The sequence below is a fragment of the Octopus bimaculoides genome, chromosome 9 (genome assembly GCF_046866305.1).
Source record: "Octopus bimaculoides isolate indiv1 chromosome 9, ASM4686630v1, whole genome shotgun sequence".
NCBI classification, from domain to species: domain Eukaryota; kingdom Metazoa; phylum Mollusca; class Cephalopoda; order Octopoda; family Octopodidae; genus Octopus; species Octopus bimaculoides.
This window is the reverse complement of record NC_142936.1, coordinates 82852138-82872787: the sequence shown is the minus strand read 5'-3', so window position 1 is coordinate 82872787 and position 20650 is coordinate 82852138. Positions and strand designations below refer to the sequence as shown.

Genomic DNA, 20650 nt, shown 5'->3' with positions numbered 1-20650 from the left:
TGAACTAATAATAAAATACTAATAAATACAAATAAAATAAAAATAAAATACTAATAATAAATGTCAAATGGTAAGATATGCAAAATATTAAGATTAATGACAAAAACAACATACAATGTTTTCTTTGGTTCCACCGAGGAAGAATTGAGGCTCAATATCAACACCTGAGCTGTATCCTATTTTCTTGAATTCAACACCATCCAATTTTATCCCAGATTTAAAGAAAGTAATTCCTTCTTTAGTTTTAAATTCTTCATTTCGGTAAAACTCCACCTAAAAATCAAAATAATCCAGAAAACATAATTTTACTTTTTAAAAGTTAAAAGCTTTAGAAAAGTTTATAATTTTACAAATTTATTTATTTCAATTTAAAGGCAAATTAAATATTGATGAAAATAATTTTGGTAATCAACTCATGAAACTAGTATAATAGCAATAAGATTAAATTGTGAAATATTCAAAATTCAAAACATTAATAAACAAAAAAAAAATCTGTGCATGGGAGACAATTCTGTTGTACTTTGTCGATTCCATATAGAATTGTTTTACTATTTATTTTAAATATTGAATTTATGACATATGGATCTATTAGTCAAAGAATTAGGAGTTAAATCTAGAGTGCATGTCATTTAGTTGTGTTGTATTAATAATACTTAGTGCTAATGAGAAGAAAATAATAGCTCGATGATGTGATATTGATTTAACCTGATCTTAGGCAGTAAGGGGGACAACTTAGGGTGTGTTTCAGTTTTATTAGATCTCTTCAGTGAAACATACATACCTACCAGATTAGTGATTTGAGAATCACTATAATAATGTACAATAATGTACACAAGTAACCACTACTCTACTTATAATAAGGCCTGAAGGTAATTACCCACAGACACCATTCACATGAAAATTAATTAATATTAGTCAGAAAGTTAATGTTTTCTTCTTACTGCTTTAAGTACTATTGATTAATTAGACTTTTGTTCCTCATTGCATTATGTATTACAGTCTATAACTTGACTGTTAAGTAGGTGGGTGGACATATTTCATTCAGGACATCATAAATCTAATTAGAAATATACTTATGCAGTGGAGAGAGAATAGAAAGTTAGCTTAATATCTAGTAAGTATATAGCATCTGTGTGTAATTAACTTAAATAATTTCTTTGTAATTAGGCAAATATTCCACAACTTGTCATGGTACATTACTGCAATCATACTGATTTATTCTCTAATCACTACTTCACCTAGTATGAAGAAGTTTATGTTTCACTGAGGAAATGCAATAACATCAAAACATGTCTGAAGTTCTTTCCCATACTTGCTGAAATGATTAAAAGAATATTAGTAATTAAGCTAAGCTTCTCTGTTTCTCACCACTCCTACTTAATAGTTAATTTTCCTACTATAACAAAATTAATTCTAGATAAAAGTTTTTTCTTTTTTTTTTTCATTGTAATATAATTTTGGTGTTATAATGATGAGAGAGAATATGCAGGTCTGATAACTGAATTAGCTGATTCTCATTCAGCATCATCACTGCCTGAATCACTCAAGGTTAGTTGTCAGATTCATATAGTCACTTTAAATGAACATTATTACATAGCAAGGCTTTATTCTTACATAGTATTGATTGGTTCATGTGCTCTGTGGGGTATTACGTAATAAAACCAAGTAATTAACAGATAGAAAACTAACCAATGTCCCTTAATACATTTTATAACTTGAAGACCATCAGAATTTCTCCTTCCAGAAAGATCGTTTGTGTGATTTTCCCTTCTTTTTTCTAAAAACATAAGATCAATATAGAATTGCTAGCTAAACAGTACATCTGCTGCTGTTACAGTTATGAATTGTACCAGCCGTTGTAGCTATCTATAGCTATGTAGTCTGGATCATTGAAATATGTTTGACCAGTATAGAGGAAAATTGAAACAAGATTTGTTCATTTTTGTTCTTCTACCTTCAGTAATTCAGTTTAAAAAATCTCCTTAACAGCAATTTCTGTTTCAAAAACAGATTTCATTGGTTGGACAAATCTTCTTCAGTATATCATCTTGCCATTTGTTGTGGTTCTTTGCCATTTCCTTCATGAGGTTGAACCACTTGAGTCAACTTCCACGCATATTTTCTTCCCGTGACCTTCTTTGGTATCTTCTCCTGAAGGTTACTTCCATTTAGATTGTATGGTACTTATCTACCCAACTGTACCATACACATCACATATCCCTACCAGTGAACTCTTCTTTCTCTTGTATGGTGCATCTGATTCCTCTTATTCCAAATCTTACTTTTAGCTCATTTATGTGCTTCAGAGAAAGAGAGTGAGTGACAAATAATCTTTCTTTGTCATGGTGCATAGCTCATATAACAGAAGTGACTCATTGCCAACGACCTAGTTTGCTTTGTCTTCAAAATTTTGGGACAAATTAATTGGGTGGTAGAGCCTTTCTAACTCAAATGAGCAAGTACTTCCATGCCAGCCACAAGTATAGGAAACTTTGTGATACAGCCTGAAAATAAGTTACAGTTTCATTACATACTAGAAAACAATATCCCATATCCCAACCAACAAACACATGCTCATTTAAGAATCCAATTCCATGTCCATTGGATAAATCATATAACACAGTAGCAATAATTTATGAGAAAATGGTGTATATGAATGACAGAAGGAAACTTTAAGAATGAATTTCATAACCATACATCTTCCTTTAATCACACAGCCAAGATGAACACAACAAAATTAGCAAACTATATGTGGAAGCTAAAAGATAACACTTAGACCACAAAATAAAATGGAAATTCATTGAAAGATCTCAACCCTGGAAAACTGGAAACAAAAAGTGTAATCTGTGCAACACAGAGGAAAGGTGAATTATCAGAAAATACAATAAACAAGCCAATAACTCATACACTAGATCAGAAAATATTCAGAAAATGGAAACATTTTAAGAGTCACCTTTTATATAACTTTCTAGTCACTTTCAACAGACTAAATGCATGGAAAACTGTAATTGCTTCATCTTAAAAACTTCTTTCCTTTCTTCTTCGTACAATTTCCTTTTTCACTCCTTTCTCTTCCATTTCTTTAGATTATTCTTTTCTTACATTTCTTAAACTGTTATTATGCAATTCATCCGTAATTACTGTCCTTCAAACTCATTCATTCTTGCTGTTTTCTCTTCCACAGTTACTCCTCTCATTCTTCTAACTTATGTTTTCTTCCAGCATCCTATCTGACTGTTAATAACACCCTTATATTCTTCACACTCGCAGCAATTGACCTCTCATGATCGTTAACTTTAACCTTTAATACATCCCAACTCATCCAAGACAAAAAGTAACGACAGTGTAGGGGCAATAATTCATTTCTATTATAGAAGAGTTATCCACCATGCCAGAAGCAGAAATACGAGAAGAAATATATGAATTTAGAAAAGAAATCTTCATTTTTATTAAGAAATAAGTGATTTGAAAAATTAGTGTAACTCTGTCAAACCCAGGGTAGGTCACAAAACATGTTTACTTGTATTGCTTGTTGAATAAAAATATATAAGAACATGCACACATGCACACGCACGTGTGCACACATACATGCTATGTTCTCTCCCTGTTTCATAACCCATGTGTTCCCATACTTTGCCATGATTTCCTCAGTGATCTCTACCTCTCTCTCTAAAATTTGTAAGCATTCTTGCCATGTTTTATAACTTGTATTTTTCTCATTCTTGTCATCATTTCCTCCAGTGATAAAGTCTTTCAAGTCTCTCTCTCTCTCTCTCTCTCTCTCTCTCTCTCTCTCTCTCTCTCTCTCTCTCTCTCTCTCTCTCTCCTATTTCTATTTCCTGAGGCAAAGCTGGTCATTGCTTGTCCGCAATGCACCCATCCACTCCTGCCCCCTCCACCTATATCGGAAATTTCTTCCTTTATACCGGAAACGCCTGCAGGGCTCCACTTCGCTTCTGTACCAGAAGACTTGCATACCTTCCCACCCACCACCAATCATCCACACTACTGCATGTGTCAAAAGAAGATGTGTTACTTAGTAAATTAATAAACCACCTACCTCTTTCTCCTTATATATATAATGGACTAACCAATAGTGGTTCATTTACTTAATTTAAATATTGACCTATTTATGTTTGCAGCAATAACGCTCATATTTACAGCATCCTCCTCCGCATTAAGGGCAACAATTTTAACATGTGTGAATGATGGTAGGCTAAAGCAAGAACAACTGATGTGACATGTCTGTTATAAAACAATCATTGAAACCTTCTTTTCAGGTGCTGAATACCATCTTTACTTCCCATGTTCCCTCTCACATCCCTTTCCCAGTTTTCAGTGTTGGCACTGTCAATGTAGGCACATTGAAAGGTAGGTCTAGCGAGATTGTTGAGATGCTTGAATGGAAGCATGTTGATGTATGTTGCATCCAAGAGGTAAGGTGGAGAGGAGCTTCAGCCAGGTTTCTCATAGGCAAGACATAGGTATAAAATCTTCTGTGAAGGTAACAGCGACGGGGGTAGATGGTGTGGGCATACTTCTTGCAGAGAAATGGGTGGATAAGGTTATAGTGGTAGTCAGAGTATGAGATAGAGTACTCAAGCTCAAGTCTTGCAGAATAGTATAACGACGATTATCTCAGCCTATGCCCCACAAGTGGGCGTACCAAATGAACAGAAGGACCACTTTTATGATATTTTCCCGCTGGCTACATCAAAGACGAGTGACAATCATCTCATCTTCATGGCTGGGGATTTCAATGAGCATGTTAGATGGCAGCCTAGCATCTTCCATGGTGTACATGGGGGCCATGGAATTGGTTCCCGAAACAAAGAGAGAACAAGGCTACTGGAGTTCTATGATGCAAATAACCTATTGATTTGCAACACTAACTTCAGGAAGCCAGTACCGATCTCTAACTGTGGAGGGAACCAGTGGTAGAGGTAGACCCAGGAAGACATGGGATGAGGTGGTGAAGCATGATCTTCGAATTTTGGATCTCACAGAGGCAATGACTAGTGACCGAGAACTTTGGTGATATGCTGTGCTTGAGAAAACTCCTCAAGCCAAGTGAAATCTTAGTAATGGTTGATGCTGGTGTCATGTGACTGACACCCATGCCAGTGGCACATAAAAAGCACTCTTCAAGCATTGGGCCTCACAGAGGCAAAGTAGCTGATGCCAATGGCACATGAAAAGCCTCTTTTGAGTGTTGGGCCTCGCAGAGGCAATGACCGAGACCTTTGGCATTATGTTGTGCTTGAGAAGACCCATCAAGCCAAGCAAAATCGCAGTCATGACAGATACCGGTGTCACACAACTGGCACCCATGCTGGTGGCATGCAAAGGCAGCCATTACACTCTCGGAGTGATTGGTGCTAGGAAGGGCATCCAGCTATAGAAACCTATCCGAATCAGACTGGGGTCTGGTACAGCCTTCCAGCTTGCCAGCCCTGGTCAAACCATCCAACCCATGCCAGCATGGACAATGGATGTTAAATGATGATGTTGATGATGATGGTATATAATATATGTGTGTATATATATATATATATATATATATATATATATACACATACACGTGGGTATTTGACTGGAACCTACTGCTGTTGCTGATTATAGTTGCCTCTGGAGTAAGAGGAGAGAGAGGGGGAGATTACTGGGAGATTGCAGAGAGGGTGAATATTCTCCTTAAGGGGAGAGAAGCGCTTCAGGGTTTACTATTCTTCTTTATCATAAGAGGTCTTTCATTTTTATTGTTTATGAGTGAAAGAGCATGTAAAATGATATTTCCACATTTCTATATAATCCCTTTTTTAAGATGTCCTAGTAGTTGTACATAGCACCATTTCACCTTTTTAGGGGCTCCTCAGTACAATATAGCTTGAGATCATGAAAGTAGTTGGTCTATAGTCTGTATGTATGTATGCATGTATGTATGGATCTATAACTATAAAAGAGAGTTTGTATGAGGATAGCCAATTACAAACAAAAGGGTTTCGTCAAATGACTTCTATTCTTACCAACTGATGTTAAGATCAGAACAATCAAATCCTTTCTATTATAGGCACAAGACCTGAAATTTCGTGGGAGGGGACCAGTCGATTATATCGATCCCAGTGTCTCACTGGTACTTAATTTATTGACACTGAAAGGATGAGAGGCAAAGTTGACCACGGCGTCATTTGAACAGGTGAAATACTGCTCAAGCATTTTGCCCGGCATGCTAACGATTCTGCCAGCTTGCTGCTTTCCAGAACAATCAAATCAATTATACATGCCATTTACATATTTTCTACATTATCTCAATAACCAGCTATAGTTATTTTTAATATACTTCTCTACAACGAACTTATTTCATTACAAAATGAAAATAGTTTCACACTTTCAATTTGAACAAAATTACAAAGTGTTGCATTACAAGAGTGACGATGTGTGAATAATGAAAGTAATGTTTCTCTGAATAAGTCACATGTGTATTATAATAAAGAAAGCTGCTTGTTATCTATCTACAAACAAACTGTTTTTGACTCAATAACTCTTTCTTACAACTAAAATAACCTCGGCAACTAGGTTGGGTCACCTAATTTTGAGTGCATTTTTGAACAATATTTTGATTTGCTTCTAATGTATCACTTTCGTTCGATGTTTCACACATTCGTAGAATTCTACGCAGACAAACATTTATGAAAATGTACACATAAATATTGTTTTAAAAGAAGCCACAACCAAAAAAATTGCATTAAAAGACATCGATTTTTCTATGTTATGAGGACATGCAGCCCCCCCTCTCTCTCTCTCTCTCTCTCTCCCTCTCTCTCACACACAAAAAGATGCGTGCATATGTATTTATAGGTGAAGGTTAAGAATATGCACTCCTGGTATTTACAGTTAGAGTTACGTTGAAAACGGGTGGTGTGCGTATTCTTTATCTCCGTCTATTTATGTACTTGTATATGAAAGATAATGTGTGAGAGAGAGAGAGAGAGAGAGGGGGGGAGAGAGTGAGTGAGTGTCACTTGCACATACATGCAAATGTTTCATACATCACAACACACACCTTACTCACTCACTCTCTCTCTCTTTCTCTCTCTCTCTCACACACACACACACACACATCCATTTCATATACACGTACATCTTACACTTTCCCCTCTCACTTCAAGGCAAATGTCGCCTTTTCACTTTATCCTCTCTTTCAATTTCTGTTCTCTTCAAATACAGAAGTTAAAACAATTTTACGGAAATTAACAATCATATGATTCCATATATGTCGCGTTGACAACTTTGCTTCTTCAAATGAAAGAATGCCATAAAATAACTTCCTTTGACACACACACACACTCTAGATAAAACTTCTGTGCAAATTATGTTAATTCTTGCAGTGTGCACATGCAAATTTACAGCTCAAACCCAATTTGTGTTTCTGATGAGCGTATTTAAAAACCTGATCTTTGATATAAACTTAAAAGGAAGTTTTCCCAGAAGTCCTGTCCTTTACCTCTTCTTTCTAGCATGTCCAAGATGAGATTCTCCACTTATTCTTTTCCAAAATTTCTTCCGATTCCTATGTTTGCGATACAGGAGATTAGGATTTCATTCACAAAACACGTTCTCAATATTTTCATTTTCTCCCTCCTCACACCAAATTAATTTTTTTACTTTTTTCAAATTTTTATTCTTAGTGATCCATGGAGAAAAAACAGAGTATGAATCTTCAAGAATTTTACCCATCATCTCACCACTTTCAAAAAGCTACACACTCCCAATGTTTTACTTTTAGCTTTTTGGAAAGTAGGGAAGTTTCTTCATAAATAATGTCATTTACCTATTGTTTCTAGCATGTCAGGTTTTCTGGTGGTGGTCTCGTATTTTTTAGGTCTACCATTTCAGTAGAATTCTATGCATGCAGGAAACATCAGACAAAAGTGAAAAATTGGGAGATTTTAGCTTTTTGAAAGCTGATAGGTAATGGCCAAGTGAGGTGGGGGAAGGGGGGATTGAGTGTTTCTTTAAGAAAAATTAAACTATAAAAAATATACATATATTTCCCAGATTCGTAATCTGTATTTTTATATGTAGATAACAAAAAAAAAATTAATAAATAAAATAAAATTGAAGAAAAACTTACAAATTAAGACATTGTGGTGGAGATAGAGGGGAAATTAAAATTTTGAAAACATGATTTCTGGACAAAATTGTATTAACTCCCTTTCATATGATGAAACAATACATAGTTTCTATATTGTAAATATATATACGTACACATATACATGTACATGTATATGTATATACATATAGTTTTTGCTGAGCTAAAGTTGAGAATAAATAATTTTAACTTACGTCATGTTCATAATTTTTTGATATCTTCTTAGTACATTCAATATATACTCCATAGGTCGAACCAGTTCCATAATCAGTGGGATTAAACAAGAAATATGTTAGTTTTCCTCTGTTCAAAAACAGGGCCTCAAAATCTCTGTTTTCTCCTTGGGCATAAAATATCAAACCATTGTCTTTTTTACTAGCAAACTTCAACTTGTAGTGAGCACTGTAATGAAAACACGTCTATTAGTTGTATATCAATAGTATATCAGTAGTGTATTATGGTATATTAGTAGTATATCGATGGTGTATCATAGTATATTTGTAGTATACCAGTTGCTTTGATAAACAGCTGATATATCATAAACATTGAAATTGGCTGTGATGAATAGAATAAATGTGAAAATTATTTTGCTCAGGGGATTCAATCTCCTCAGTTACTACACTTGTTATATTTTATATATTTACTATTCTTTTATTCATTTACTTGTTTCAATCATTTGACTGTGGCCATGCTGGAGCACCACCTTGAAGGGTTTTAGATAAATAAATCGATCCCAGGACTTATTCTTCGTATGCCTAGTACTTATTCAATTGGTTTCTTTGACCGAAGTGCTATGTTACGGGGACATAAACACTTCAGCATCAGTTGTCAAATGATGGCAGGGGGACAAACACAGACACACACATAAATACACACACACACACACACACACACACACACACACACACACATATATATATATAAATTTAGATAGGGGTTGGAAAAAGAACCACCTTAAGGGATAGAAAATATCTATTGAATTACTGGTTTGTTACCTATTATTTTGTGAATAGTAATATTCCTAAAAAAATAGGTTTAAATATAAATCTTGGTTTATAAATATTCAAATTAAAATCTAGAAAATGAAGAAGTAGCGTTAATATAATTTATTAACTGCAAAAATTCAACATGTTCACTTACAGCTGTTTCGATTTTACCTATTTTATTGACCCTGAAAGGATGAAAGGCAAAGTTGATCTCGGTGGAATTTGAACTCAGAGTGTAAAGATGGATGAAATGCCGGCAAGCATTTTGCCTGGCATACTAATGATTCTGCCAGCTCCCCACCTAACATTCTTAGATCTAATATTATTTTCAAATTTGGGCACAAGGTCAGTAATTTTGGGAGATGGGGTAAATTGATTATATTGACCCCAGTATGCAAATGGTATTTATTTTATCAACTTCAAAAATAGGAAAGGCAAAGTCAACCTCAGTAGAATTTGAACTCAGAACATAAAGACAGATGAAATGCTGCTAAGCATTTCGCCCATTGTACTAATGATTCTGTCAGATTGCTGCCTTTTTCTTGGATGTAATTTTAAAATGTTTTAATAGTCTTTACCTTTTTTCTCTTGTCTACAACTCACAAGAACTTCTTTACTCATTCAGTTGAAGTTTTAAATCTTTGAGTGAGAGATATGCAGTAACAGTACTGAATAGTAAAGTTTATTTGCCAACAGAATGTGGCAGTTTTATACAAGGATGATATTACTGTTGTTTAGCCCTAGGAAAAATCTTTTCCACCTGGCTATCGACACACAGTTTGTGTCTGTATAGTGTAAGCAAGGGAGGTCATCGCTTCCATCTCTAGCCCCACGTGATACTCACAAACCTAGGTTTCTGGGTTGTGTTATTCATTAACCTTCAAGAAGTCAAAATAAACATTAACTCTATTTAATCATTCTCTCAAGATGTGAAGTCATCATAAAGACTGTACCACTCTTCATATAACATATAAACTTCCTCAGAATGATCTATTTCAAGAAGTTTTTTTATATATTTGTAATTCAACTTTCTGTGTTACTAATGCCAACACTTAATCTGTGAGGGAATAGCAGCTAAATCTCCCTCAAAATCCCATCTTTACATTTTGAGAGAAAATTGACTGATTGGGTAACATGGAACACATCAGGTAATGAATTCTGTCTGAAAAGAAAGACAAGATGAGAACAATTTAAATGTTTCTGATTATTACAGTCTGAGCCGAATTGGGGCCAAACAACAACAGCAGTATATAATCAACATTGTTTCAATTTATGTCAACATCCTCACTACAGCTGTTACAGCTACCATTGACACTACCACCACCGCCACCATCACCACCACCACCACCACCACCACCACCACCACTGCTGCCACCACCATCGCACCATCACCGTTTCAAGACTCTTACTAATGTAATAAATGTGTAAAAGCAAGAATTATGAAGAAACTTTTGGATGGTGCGTAACTGGGATGAAAATATTGACCTGGTTTGGCAAGCAATTTTTGTGGAGGCTAAGTTAGATTAGGTTAGATTGCCTATGTTCAGTCCACTGTAGAATGAATGCCTCAGTATGTTCTCTCCACCAGCCACAGTTTGATAGGTGCACCATGGATTTGAGCTTGTGATCTTACTGGTTTGATGATCCTACTCTGTCACACTAGCTGAACATGACTTAGGGTTAGTTATTGAGTGAAAAGATGATAAAAGATAAGCTTCAGTAATTATTATTAGTGTATAATGAATTAACTAATTGTTGGCGCTCCGTCGCTTACGACGTCGAGGGTTCCAAGTTGATCCAATCAACGGAACAGCCTGCTCGTGAAATTAACGTGCAAGTGGCTGAGCACTCCACAGACACGTGTACTCTTAACGTAGTTCTCGGGGATATTCAGCGTGACACAGTGTGACAAGGCTGACCCTTTGAGTTACAGGTACAACAGAAACAGGAAGTGAGAGTGAGAGAAAGTTGTGGTGAAAGAGTACAGCAGGGTTCGCCACCATACCCTGCCGGAGTCTCGTGGAGTTTTAGGTGTTTTCGCTCAATAAACACTCAAAACGCCCGGTCTGGGAATCGAAACCGAGATCCTATGACCGCGAGTCCGCTGCCCTAACCACTGGGCCATTGCGCCTCCACATGAATGAGTAAATGTGAATAATTAACATACTTCAAAACAAATTAAATCACTGAGGTTAATTGCAGATACCATCTCTGTAATATGTTAAAAGAATATTATTATTATTATTATTATTATTATTATTATTATTATTATTATTATTATTATTATTGATTGTTATTATTATTATTATTATTATTATTATTATTATTATTATTATTGATTATTATTATTATTATTATTATTATTATTATTATTATTATTATTATTATTATTATTGATTGTTATTATTATTAATATTATTGTTATTATTATTATTATTATTATTATTATTATTATTATTGATGATGATGATGATGATGACGACGATCACGATGATTAGGATGATGATGATGAGGAGGAAGAGGAGGATGAAAATGACTGGTAGTGGTGATGATGGTGACAATGATAAGTTGTTATGGGAAACAAGGTAACAATTAACTCAAATACAGATGGGAGACAGAAAATTGATAATCAAAACATTTTAATTTTGCCAAACTTACACATCTCCACCTTTGACTGTTGAGTTGAAATATAACCAGGAATCATCACCATTCATCTGGAAACAGGCCTCTGTTGCCACAAATATGGTAACCTAATAACAGAATATATAAACATATATTATATAATAAATAGTAAATAATATATAGTATATATATACATGCATATATGGGTACAGGATGTCACCGACGGTTCAAACAACATGAAATACATAAACAAACGAGTTAAATACGTAAATAATGAGGCAAAAATGGAGAACAGGACAAGTGAACACAGAGAAAAGACCCTACATCAGTTGTTGCCTGTCTATCTACTCATTTCGAGCATTCAATGACAATATGAGCCTTCAAAGACAGTTGCTCCTATAAATTCCAAGATAAAATTCAGGATTTATGGAGGGTCAAAGTTGGGAACAAAAACATGACAGTGGAGACATACAAGGAAAACGAACGAAAACAAACATGGAGGGTCTTTAGACCAGAACAAGAGGAAAATAGTGAATGCTGTGAGAAATATTTTATTGAAAAGAGAAAAGATAGGAGAGAGAGAGAAAAAAGTCCGTTCTTTTGAACGTCCATGCAGGAAAAGAAAGACGGTCACGCGAGGAAAAGAAAAATGGACGATGGTTAAGTGTGAGCAACGAGAGTGAGAGAAAAGAGAAAAAAGAAAAAGAGTGGGGAGAGAGAGACAGATAGAAAACGGAGAAGGAGGGAGGGGAGAAAAAGAGAATTAGAGAAGGATGGAGGGAGAAAACAGTATAGAGAACAGAGTCGAACCCACCTTTTTGATGTGACTCTCTTCTCTATAGTGTTTTCTACCTCCACCCTTCTCTAATTCCCCTTTTCTCCCCTCCCTCCTTCACCGTTTTCTATCTGTTTCTCTCTCTCCCCTCTTTTCTTTCTCTCTCTCTCGTTGCTCACACGTGACCATCGTCCATGTTTCTTTTCCTGCACGGAAACAGCTAGATCTCATTAAGCAAACAAACAGTTGCATAATCAAATACATGTATTCTTGGAGAACTACGTTGCTTGGAAACAATTGTAGCGAATAATAAATAAATGTCCAACCGTACTCCTTCTTGACTCCAATTTCTTCAAAACACACACACAAACACACATATTACATGCGTATAAGAAGTGATGACCACTAAGTGGACATCCGATATGCTAGAAAGAGGTCATCAACGACCCAATCACAAAGAAGAATAATGTTCTCCAGAAAAAATTCAACAAACACCAGAACATAAGCGGGCAAGACAAATGGAAAATATATAAAATAAAGAATTAGTCATATACCGGTTTCCCCATCAACTTTTTTACTCACGTAAAAACGTCCGTGGTTCATCAGTACAATCGTTCTAAATTCAATATAATTTGCAGAACTATATACGAATTGTCTATATCGGATGGCCACTTAGTGGTCATCCCTTCTTAAACGCATGTAATACAATTTATCTGAATTTTCAGATTTTTTTTATATGCTAGGCCACTGGTTTTGATGTTAATTAAATTAATATTCATTTTATCACCCTCAGTATATATATATATATATATATATATATATATATATATATATATATATACGGAATACATATGTATATTTTTTACATGCAATATGCACTGCAAAACAGTTCTTTATCAGCTGTGAAGTTCACAATGATTTGGACAACTTCCAACAACTTCACTATCTCCAGGTTTTTTTTTTTTGCATGCTGTTTTCCACCATCCAATGAGTAGCCATCACACCAAGTGCGATGGCTTGGCCAACCGCACTGAACCAGAAGGCACATTCGACGTAACGATTGGTGCCTTGGACCGTGCTGACGTCTATGACCTCGTTGGCTTTTTCGTCCTAAATTTACTTTAAAAAAGAAATTCTCTACCACTAGCTTTGGTCCCCTGCAGAGACGACGCGCTGGCAATATGGAGAGGGGCGAATTCACAGACACTGACATAGGTGGATATCCACTCAATACCCTTTTTCCTGTACCTGAAAGGAAATATGCCATCGTTTGATAATGGTCAAAGTGTTCTTGCACACTGTCAGATGTTTCTATCTAATAACCCCACCTCCATGCACAGTATAGCACGTTGGTTGTTAGTCTTGCATATGCAATAACGGTTTATCATTGGTTATTTGTATTTTCTTAGCAAGCTTATTGGCTCGTGGTTCCCTATTTTTAAGGAGGTTGAAGTAAATTTTTGAAAACAATTTTAATTTCATTGCTTTTCAAGTGTTATTTTTGCTGATGAGAAATTGTAACCAATCAAAAACTTGTAGTCTTATGAAATACTTTTTCGTTATCTGAACAGAAGTCAAACTACTAAGCTGGCCTTTTGAACTGTCATCAGCATCTACAGTAAGCTCTCTTATTTGAAATTACATCCTAGTTAGATATTAGCTTTGGTCAAGCCTCAACAGAAAACTTCAGCCAGTTTAAAGACATGCGCGTTTATCTGATTTTTCTATTTGCTGATGACTGCCTACTCTTATTTGACTCTGGGAGAAAATATGTTCGTACATTTTACCCGAACACATTTATTTGCGATAAAACTTTAATTATGTAAAATATACGAGAAAACGGTAATTAAATCAGTTTAATAAACTAGGGCTTATGTTCCCTACAAATTAGTGACCTCGAGTTTTCGAACAAGTGGCCATGTTTTCTATTGGACAGCTACGAATCAGTCTACAATTAGCGACTTTCCAACAAATAACCTTGTTTCTGATTACAGCCTTTTCTTGACTAAATAGAAACGTTTCTTTTTTTTTTATGATTGATTAGATATTTTCGTGAAAGAATTGTACACTATGTGTTTATATTTTTATCATGATCGGGCTGCACTTGTTTACAAACTCATTACGGTTTAGTACGAAATTTTTCAGTTTGTGTTCAGAACTGATGTTGCAATGATATTGACTTCACCTCTTGTTCATTCGTCTGTGGTCTTTGGGTTATCTTCGTTCGGATCTATCGGTTCAACCTTCACTTGCCACTGGTTGAAGCCAGTTTTCTGTCACGATATAACACCCGAAGTTCCTCTTTCGTTTCTGTTATTACTTCATCTATCCCTTCTGTTCAGAAATAAGAGTTATCAACTACGAGGCAGCAATTACTAGTCATAAGGAACATTAACCGACTCATCTTTAACATATTGGTGCCATCATTTCTTCAAATGACGTCTGAAGAACAGAAAATAAGACACATGTGGAACCGCCATCTGTCTTCATATTTCGAAACTATACCACCGAAACCAGTAGAAATACGACGGTACTTCTTGATTAATGTAAACAGACTGTGCTTTGAACGTTTTTTCTTTTATATATCATTAATTCTTTCTGGCAAGGGAATTGCTTGTTTCTTTCTTTTTTCTTCCTGTTAAATCAATCATTTCAACATTTTAAACGTTTCACACATGTATTTTTTTTTGTATTTCCTTTACAGTTTTTATATGGATTTAGTTTTAATTTGTTTTACACACACACACACACACACACACACACACACAAATTGTTATAAATTCAGGCACATTGCACGTGACAAGTTATGCAGCTAAACAGCGGAACTTCTGCAGTCTGCAGTTTTCACATTTATCCTCCTCCACATCATTAACTTATTCATTCATTAAGAGTATATGGTAGCACGAAAGTTAACCATACATGCATTTTATTTTTTACAAAATACTAATATCCTCGTTCGTTTCAACTTTATGCAAAGCCACTTATATGGCCAATCAAAAACCGGTATTCTGTTGAACTACATTTAAACGGATGTTTAAAACTTTTATCTATGCCAGGGGCTCTCTGAGCAGTCACGAGCAGACATCAGCAGCCGTGGTTAGCTCTTTTATTTGGCACGCTCTCCTAGTTAGACGTTAACTTCGGTCAAGCCTCAGTAGAATAATTTGTAGCAATTTAGATACACGTACGTTTATTTAATTTCCTCTTTATTTGATGACCTTTTATCTGCTTGCACACATTTGATTCTACAACGTTGATTTTGTAAAAAAAACAAAAACATAAAACAAAAAACAAAAAATCATATTTACAATCTCACAAACGTTTATTATTATTATTATTATTATTATTATTATTATTATTATTATTATTATTATTATTATTATTTTGTCTTTTTACTTGCTTTAGTCTTTGCGCTGTGGCCATGCTGCGGCACTGCCTTGAAGGGTTTCCTAGAAGAAATCGACCCCAATACTTATTTATAAGCCTGGTGCTTATTCCATTCGAACCGCTAAGTTATGGAGTCTAAACAAACCAATGCCGGCTGTCAAGCGGTTGTGGACACACACACACACACACACACACACACACACACACACACACACACACACACACACACACACACACACACACACACACACACGTACGACGGGCTTGGGGCTAGAGTGTATGACACTTGCCCTAGGTGCCTAAGATCTATTCGTTAAATTCTGCTCTGGATTCTGTCCTAGGATCTTTTCTGTTTGGCTGCCATTTTTCAATTTCCTCAATTTTTGCTTTTGAGCTTGCTAAGAGCAAGGAGAAAATAAATAATCTGTTACTAAAAATGTAAGAAAAAAACTTTGATTCTCTCGTTCAAACAATAAGAATATTTAGCAAGGATACTGCAATGCAGATTGGGATAAATAAGGGGGCAGTATTAAGAAGAGAATTTGAAAGATCAAATCTGATCGAATAAAGATATCATAAGACGATACTGTTAGATCACTGGGAGAGAATGAAGTAGACAAATACCTAGAGGTATAGCAGGGTGGTAAGATAATGGAAACAGAAATGAGAGAGACAGTCTCCAAAGAGATCTAGCAAAATGATTTCATATTTGGCGTATTTGTGTAGTTTTATAAAGTAATCATTGTCATGAAATTCATTTTTGCCATCAATCAATAAATGAAGTTTGCAAATTTTGGGTAATTTTAGTCAATCGAAAGCCACAGACATATAGATGCCTGTTTTCCATAGTAACAAGCCAAACTATTACCAAGCTGCTAACTCACGTGTCCCTTTTGTCGCTTATTTAATGCTTAAAACATGCGGTGCGAGTTGATCATGAGATGAGCTAAAAATAACAGCTAAATAGGCCTTAAATCATGCACGAAAAATAGTTTTTGTTTTGATTTTTGCTCGATCGTATGAATTCTCGCGTGTAGAATACAAATTCGCAAAACTTTTCTGAAAATTCCCCCAAATAAAAAAGTTATGAGGGGTTACATGGCGTGCGTAAAGCAGAATATCGTCAATATTTCATTTGTCTACAGTTGACAACACGTGCTGTCAAGCACAGAATGACAGCTTTCAAATCCTGTTTTCTGACTGGATAAAAATGATCAAACTTTAAATTTCTGTAATTTAAAAAGAAAAAAAAATTCTTGAAAAAGTGAGTTATCTTCTGAGATTCAGTGTCGTAAATTACGTCAGTGCACTAAATTTAAAATATTTCACTTAACGTTAAAATTTCCACAGGTGCAACCAAGCAGAAAAGATCCCCGTCCTATCTTAAATTTGTTTTAACAAATCGAGAAACTGTTTTTGGATGGTATGAATTATATATAACTCGGGACTAGTTTTTGGTAGAGTACAATTTTGTGATGTAATGTATATCTACCTTAATCAAATTTAAATATTGCTTTAATGTTCACCCAGTCTTGATTAGAGTTTTCTTGCTTCTTGCGTTAAATGTGTTAGTAGTCATTTAGCTTACCCTATAGTTAGTATGCATTTAGTACTTGTCATACTGTGCGTGGTTTGTTTATTTTGAATAGGTGTAATGTCTATTATATTCATTGTTATTTTTATGTATGCATTGTTCTGAGTTTGGTCTAATAATTTTTATATGAGTTGTTGATTATTGTTTGTTTTATTCTATTGAACAATAAATGTGAGGTATGCATTTAAGAAAGAGACACTAACTCCCTTTATCACCTCGCCAATTTTTGAAAATGCCTTCCTTCAGGGGTCAAAGATTTGTGAAGGCGAAGATGAAAGACGTTCAACCAACAATAAGCACACGGTGGTTGATAGCTACTATTATAACTGGTCGGGTTTTAGTATAGAGATGACCTTCAAACAAAACTGGAAAACATCGAGACCAAGATGCTATACATGCGGTACCACCACACATCTGGTCCATGAAAAGATTAACATTTTCTTTGATAAAACTCAGTGAGATTCTAGGTAGTAGGACTGAAGTGAAGAAGTGAATCATTAGGAACTGTAAACATCTTGAGGGGTATATTTCAGAGTAATGTTCCATTATTTTTCACGATTGCGTTCATTCCTTTGACAAATATACCAAGAAAATCCAGACGTGCTTATGAGCTTGCTAAGGAGAAAATAAATAATTTGTTTCTAAAAATGTAAGAAAAACTTTGTTTCTCTCGTTCAAACAATAAGAATATTTAGCAAGGATACTGGTATGCAGTTTGGGATAAATAAGGGGACAGTATTAAGAAGAGAATTTGAACGATCAAATCTGATGGAATAAAGATATCATAAGAAAATACTGTTAGATCACTGAAAGAGAATGAAGTAGACAAATACCTAGAGGTACAGCAGGGTGGTAAGATAATGGAAACAGAAACGAGAGAGACAGTCTCCAAAGAGTTCAAGAGAAGGATTAGGAAGATGCTTGAAGAAAACTCACTGGAGGTAATTGCATCAAGATAACCACTACGTGAATCGTACAAGTGTTGAGAGACTGTGCTCCCTTTTTTTTAAGTGGACAAAGACAAAATTATATGAATGGCATAGAAATACTAGGAAGTTTTTTTTACAACGCACAAGGAGTTTCACCATTACAGTGACTGGTTCTGTTTATCAAGACGGGAAGGAGACAGAGATTTGTTAAATGTAGAAAACACCATAAATGCTGCAATTTCCAATTTGAAAAACAATTTTATGCATAATGCAGAAAGACTGTCATTTGAAGTTAGAAAAAATCGAAGTTACTGAAATAGTAAAAAAAAGTTCAATAACAGAAAGAACAACAGGACGAATAACCGGAAAGAGAAAGATCTACATGGCTAATTTATGCAACAAACCAAGGAAGTTGGAAATGAAAAGCTCTGGTTGTTACTGAGAGATTGAAAGCTGAAATGAGAAACTGAATCACTAATTGTAGCCACTCAGGAACAAGCAATTGGAACGAATCTGATAAAAGCGAAAATTGATACAACTCAGTCAGAAAACAAACACAGAATGTGTGGAAAAGTGGAATAAAAGCATTAGCCCTCTTCTAAGTGAGTGCAGTAAGATCATGTATCCACAAGTAAAGATGCACATATTTCGGTAGTTTTGAATACAGATACATATACAGCATTTGTAAGATTAGACCGAGCATTTATTGCAGAGAATAACATAATTTAGAATAACTAGTAAATCATTGATTACAAAATATTGTACATATTGAAAACAATCAAACCTGTATACTATTTGGGGAGTAATGAATATGATTTACCTATTTTCCTGTTATTTTGGCATTTTTATTTAAACTCTCACACTCTCATCAGCAACTTTCTTCATGTACATATTTCAATAACGCCACCATCATTATTGACGGTTCGGTTACTCAAACAACAACAACAACAACAACAACAACAACAACAACAACAACAATAATAATAATAATAATAATAATAATAATAATAATAATAATAATACAGAATTGGCGGAGATATGTGGCTCTCACACGTTTTTTTGTTTTTCTTAAAGAAAGTAGGCGTTTGTGAACATTTAGAACATCTTGATTTTTACCCAGATTGTTTACTCCACACCTCTAACATGGCCGATATTTTGGCATAGAATTTCCTGCTTTAAACTAAGATCCAATGACTCAACTGTTATTCTTTAAAATGTCAAAATTAAATGCTACTGAGCAGAAATATATAACTTTTCAAAAAATCTTATAAGTTGCTGACATTTCCATGGAACACAGTTGATAAGACATAATATCATAAAATATGATTATTTCTGAATAGAGAAATGTAAGAAGACACACACACACACACACACACACACACACACACACACACATACACACACACACACACACGCACACGCACACGCACGCACACGCACAATGAAACAAACCTTTAAGACCGACACATATGGGCATCATTCATTCACTTATGTAGACACATTTAATGCAACTAAAGCGTTCGTAATAATTTCGTTCACTAAAACCATATGACACATTATCACAAGAAGAGGTGTGCCAAAAATTTCACCAGATTATACTTGGGTTCATGTACCCAGTAATATTTTACCAGTCTACATTAAAAAATAATAATAATAATAATAATAATAATAATAAATGTTACAATGTATAATCAAAATATCACAGCACACAGCGTGATGTGTTTTAAAGAGAGGGTCTGAGTTATGGTGTACTATTAGTTTTTTTTTCTGTTGGATTATCTTTTATCATGTGTTTGTGTATATAAATCTCCTTTTCTTTCTTTATTTCTTTCTTTCTTTCTTTCTTTCTTTCTTTCCCTCCCATCTCTCTTTGTATACATACATACACACTCATGCACACACACACATATTTATGTATGTATGTGTGTGCGTGTGTGAGTCTGTCTGTCTGTATGTATGTATGTATGTATGTATATATGTATGTATGTATATACTTACACACACACACACACCATCACCAGAGTATTGGGTGTTGTTACACACCGCTTCCTCTATACAGTTTACTCTGTAACACGTGTATCAGAAAAGTTGTAAACTGCAAAAGTGCCCACATTGTACGAACACTTTTTCCCCAAAATTTGTGTCATGGTTTTTTAAGATTTTTTTGTATAGTTTTAAATTTATGCTTCCAAGCACACACACACACAC

General features: G+C 34.8%; 1 protein-coding gene across 1 annotated transcript in view; it reads right to left on the bottom strand.

Moving 5' to 3' along the window:
• LOC106879284 (uncharacterized) overlaps positions 1-20650 on the bottom strand; it is a 57079-nt gene that overhangs the window by 1336 nt on the left and 35093 nt on the right. Inside the window, exons 2-4 of the mRNA XM_014928780.3 lie at positions 11794-11885; positions 8344-8551; positions 115-273 (exon numbers count right to left, since the gene is read on the bottom strand). Coding sequence (XP_014784266.1) covers positions 115-273; positions 8344-8551; positions 11794-11885 — 459 coding nt within the window. The remainder of the gene's footprint in view (positions 1-114; positions 274-8343; positions 8552-11793; positions 11886-20650) is intronic.